General features: G+C 33.7%; 1 protein-coding gene across 2 annotated transcripts in view; it reads right to left on the reverse strand.

The window, feature by feature from the left end:
- The window catches only part of LOC137627428 (lachesin-like), an 813,447-nt gene that overhangs the window by 48,635 nt on the left and 759,812 nt on the right, over window positions 1-5,000 (reverse strand). For both annotated transcript variants that reach the window (XM_068358515.1, XM_068358514.1), the window contains exon 10: window positions 4,295-4,516. In XM_068358515.1, coding sequence (XP_068214616.1) covers window positions 4,295-4,516 — 222 coding nt within the window. The remainder of the gene's footprint in view (window positions 1-4,294; window positions 4,517-5,000) is intronic.

Here is a 5,000-nt window from a genome sequence, read left to right on the forward strand (position 1 = left end):
GTCAGGGACGTTACCACATCGGCCACCACAAGTCCAATTTTTTGCACTGACAGCCTCTATAAAGATTAAAACGTTTCCAGAAGGCTAAAATCACTGGAGTTCTTCCTTTAGACAGCCTTTACAATGTTTATAACGGTTACAGAAGGATTTAATCACAAGCTATAACACCACAAGCACTCATTACAAAACCATTATTAAAATAATTATTGAACTAATTATTATTAAGATAATTAAGATTTATTTTTATTAAAATTACTAAAATTATTATTATGAACCATCAAACTTTGAAATAAAAACTTCGAAAAGGAAACTTAAATTAGGTAAAATTAGGTTTAGAATCTGGAAGACAAACCAGGAGTAAAAAATAATATTCTATTTATAGAAAAAATAATCGTCTCTCAATTTACTTTAAGAAGCCAAATTAATTTATCAAATTTATATCTAAATCTAACTTAGATACATTGTCATTTAAAAAGAATGAAACAAATAATAAGTCTAGCATAAAAATAATGCTGTTCAAATAATTACATATAATAAAATGTATTACAGATTGGTGACTGTGCAGTGGCCTGATTTATTATCCAATCAATTTTAAATCCCTGGTTACAAGGGGCCAAAATATGCAATCGTTATTTTTCGGGAAATTACATATCAATAAAAAGGCAGATAAAAGTCTGTGTATTCCACATTATGGACGTACTAACACAGTCTGAATGTTCAAACACATACAAGAAATGTAAATGCATTCATGAAAGAATACATGATACTCTCTCTCTCTCTCTCTCTCTCTCTCTCTCTCTCTCACACACATAAAAATGTAATCATCACCTTGCACAATCGAGGCCTTTGATATTCATGTCCTCGGGTGTCGAAATGTGTCACCGGGCGCACAATAGCCGACTTGGCAACCATCGCCTGAGCAACTTTCTGAAATCTGATTGGAACTCAAATGGTGCCGTTTTGGTGATGACGTCACGTATTATAGAAAACGTCCCATGAGATAAAAGAAAAAAAAATACTTCTTATGTTTATTGGTAAAAAGGTGTCGATTTAATCATTATCAGAGTGAAATTTGACAATACATTCTTCTGGAATTGCATTCTCATGTACAGTGGCTCAATCAAGAATATGGTAGACTTCAAATGAGCTGTTCCTCATGATTAACAGATACAGATGATCGTTGTTCGTTATTAACAATTACTGATGTCCAATTAAGCCTGGATTGATACCCAATGGAGTACAATTAAAAACTTTACTTAAATATTTACTCCTCTGTCAGAAATGACCAAGAATTATAATCTTTGTTTTAACTCTATTTTTCACATGTGCATCTCAAATTCACTTCCATATCACATACTGTATATGGGGCACACCGCTCCGCTTTGAAAAAGAAGGGAAAACGAAGGAAAAGCGAAATAGTCTCATTATTTCACAATTGGACACAATTTGAAAATTGGAGGGAACAATATAGGCATAATATTATAACAAAATTGGAAAGGAATTTCATGACTAATCACTTCAGAACTAGTTTCCATTCAATATATTAGTTAAAATCAAGTATTTCACTGAAAAATGTCTATTTTATCGAGGTAAACTCATTGGAAGCCCCTCCATTCAACATAGAGAGTAAACCATTTTTTAATACAAGCATATGATCAAAATCCTTCCGGTTCGTTCTCCTTGTCATGTAAATTCAGTAACACAAATTAAGAAATGACTTATGATTTTACACAACATATCTAGTCAGACTTATGCATTTCCTGTAATCGCGTTTTATCTGCAAGCAGTTTATATTTCATGCATATCGTGTTGGTAAAACTATGCATAAGATCGATTTAAACTTTTTGGAATCTTTTTCTGTCGATAAATTTCAGGCCTAATGGAAGGTGAAACTGTTGGTAGGAATAAAACCTTTAATATCCTTAGTTCCTCGTCTTTGTCTTCTTTTCAACAGTGGAGTCCATCGTCATATTCTATATGTATGTATAGGAATTATATCGTTTATAGCACATACATAAATACGTGCATACATACTGTACATACATGCATACATACATACATAGATAGGGAATTGATGGCATTTGAATGACTTTATTAAATGGCATCATCCCCCGTCGAGAGCAATAACCTTGTTGTGCCCCTCACCTGAGAGAAAATCAGATAAATAAACAATATATTATAATATATATACATTTATGCACACACACATACACACATACATACATACATACACACACAAACACACACACACACGGATATATATATATATATATATATATATATATATATATATATATATATATATATGACCGATCAGACAAAAATCCCCCACCATCATCAACCCACACTAGCTAACGTGTTAATGAAATCTGGCAAAACCTCTGTCATGTCTGAGGCCTTTGTCCTGCAGTGGACTAGAATAGGCTGCATCTGTTGTAGCTGTTGTATATATATATATATATATATATATATATATATATACAGAATATGTGTATGTATATATGATATATACATATACATGTATGCGTAAGGCATAGATTAACTACCTAATTGACAATTGCAAGACATATGAAGAAAATGTATTTACCGACCTTCCCTCTATCCATCAGCAGTGATTTGGTAATTAATGCAAATCTGTATAATTTCATTAACATAAGGCAATTTCTCCCGAGAATTCTGGGACATCACAAGCGCATGATACAACTAAAGCTTCAAAGATGATATTTGGTTGAGAGCCCATTCAGCTGGCCTGCTATCGGCTAAGGGTTCGAATTATTCTATATATTCTTTCTTTTTTTATCCTAATTATTTTATACTGGTGGACTGTTCATGTTTTTTTTTTTTTTTCATTCCTACCATTGATAGCTTTGCGTTTATGACTTTAGAAATTTCTTTCTTTTATATATAGTTACATACCTATTTTAAAGGCCAGATACAAAGTCAATCATGACTGTACTTTATAAGTGTTTGTACAAGCTTATTCTTTGTGAGTGGGTGTGATGGCTTGAAATACACTCAATCACCTCCATTCACAAAGGATATCCATGCACAAACACGGATATAGTACACTTATGATTGACAATATATTTGGGCTCAAGATAGCTTTTCTCATCCTCAAGTATCTTTTAGATATTGTTAATGACACAAAATATATTTGAATATTTATCAAATTGAGACTAATTCACTTAAAATTTATGCAATTGTTGTGAGGAGTAAATTCATTTATCAAATTCTAAATCATTTAAGGGATATTCTAAAGGACAAATGCAATAGAGACCGCATTCGGAAGCCTGCTGAAACTGCCGCTTTTCCTATCCAAATTTCGTTTCTCCTCCTAAATCTCGTATTTCGTTATCTGAGATTTATTAATCCAATGCCTGCACTGTTTCTCACAGAAATCAGGATTTAAACCGCGAATAACAGATGAACTCGCAAGTTTTACCAAAGACTTATTGAATTCCTCACTTTCTGTGTGTAAAATTTGGGAATCTCGTATTTTAAATTTCTCCATAGAATTGGTACTCTCTCTCTCTCTCTCTCTCTCTCTCTCTCTCTCTCTCTCTCTCTCTCTCTCTCTCTCTCTCTCTCTCTCTCTCTTTCTCTCTCTCTCTCTCTAACATAAGAATATCATACACAGGCATAACAAGTAAGAAAATAATATTGATAAATTTACTTAATATGAGTCATCACCTTACACGCTTTGAATATCACAGTAAACACAGTAAGGTCATAAGAATAAAATAACAAGCTAAAAGGTAAAATAGAAAACTTATATGTATGAAGTCACTGAAAGGACTAGTTTTCAATACGTCCTGCTACTGGAGATCCGATAGGCTATCCCGGATATGAAACTTTGGGAATATAAAAAAGTCAGCTGTTTCGAAGTATGACTGTGGGATAACTTGTTATGGCCTCTGAATACGTGGAAATATACTGCCACTTTCCAAACACTATTTATGTTCAAGTGACAACAGTCGAGGGAATAAAAATGTTGATGTCTTGAAATGAGCGAGGAGAAATAACAGGGAGTACACATTTATCTTTATGTGAATTCTTCAATACTTGATTCGAAGGAATCCCAAGTTTGTCCATCTATGGTAGTTTAAAATGCTACTGGTAGGAGATTATAATTTTTGCTGTCTTCAAATCCCTAAGTCAAAAATTAATCAAAAAGTAAAATAAATGTACATAAAAGATATAGCGGACATTTTTAATCAAATACCCTGTCGCGATAAAGGAAAAACTCTTTGGGACGACAAAAGAAAGAAATAAAATCTTGGCAACCTGTACTTACCATCACTTCCGGACATAATGCTGGTGAAGATATTGTTGTGTCCGGGTCGCTCGTGTCCTAATTGGCTCTTTTGTTCGACACCTTTTGAGAGTTCGTTCTTCATGTTGTTGTTGTCTGACCCCAAGATTCCACTGTCATCGCGGTCCAAGATCACGCGACTCTGACCGTGACCTCCTTCGCGATCTAAGGGGTAGTGGTTTATGAGGTTGATTTCTTCCGCTTCTGTTTCAGTTTTTAGGTTTCAGTTATAGGGGGATCCCGTGACGTCATTGAATATTGAGTAGCCATGGTGGGGTCAGTTAGAGAGCCATCATGGCATCATCATAATATTAAGTTTATAAAATGACCATGATTTAATGTTTTTGATATGAGGCCAGGGATGAATTAGAAGAATTATCGAACAATTACATTGCCAGTAGTTTGAAGATCATCCAACGTAGACACACAACGAAGACATGAAAAAAAAAAGAAGAAAAAGGAATGATAATACGTAAAATCAAGCATTTAACAACAGGATAAATCTTTTGTCCATACTTAAATAGTATTATTACCATCCTAAATGTGCGTTGCGTTTGAGACCCTCCTAAGCTCTGATATGAATTCTGCAAGAGAGATGATATTATTACGATTTCCTTAAGATCGAATATGAATTCTGGAAAGGAGATGAAATACTCACATTGGCATGAGATTGACGGATTAGACAAAT

Source organism: Palaemon carinicauda, chromosome 35 (assembly GCF_036898095.1).
Source record: "Palaemon carinicauda isolate YSFRI2023 chromosome 35, ASM3689809v2, whole genome shotgun sequence".
Taxonomy (NCBI): Eukaryota; Metazoa; Arthropoda; class Malacostraca; order Decapoda; family Palaemonidae; genus Palaemon; species Palaemon carinicauda.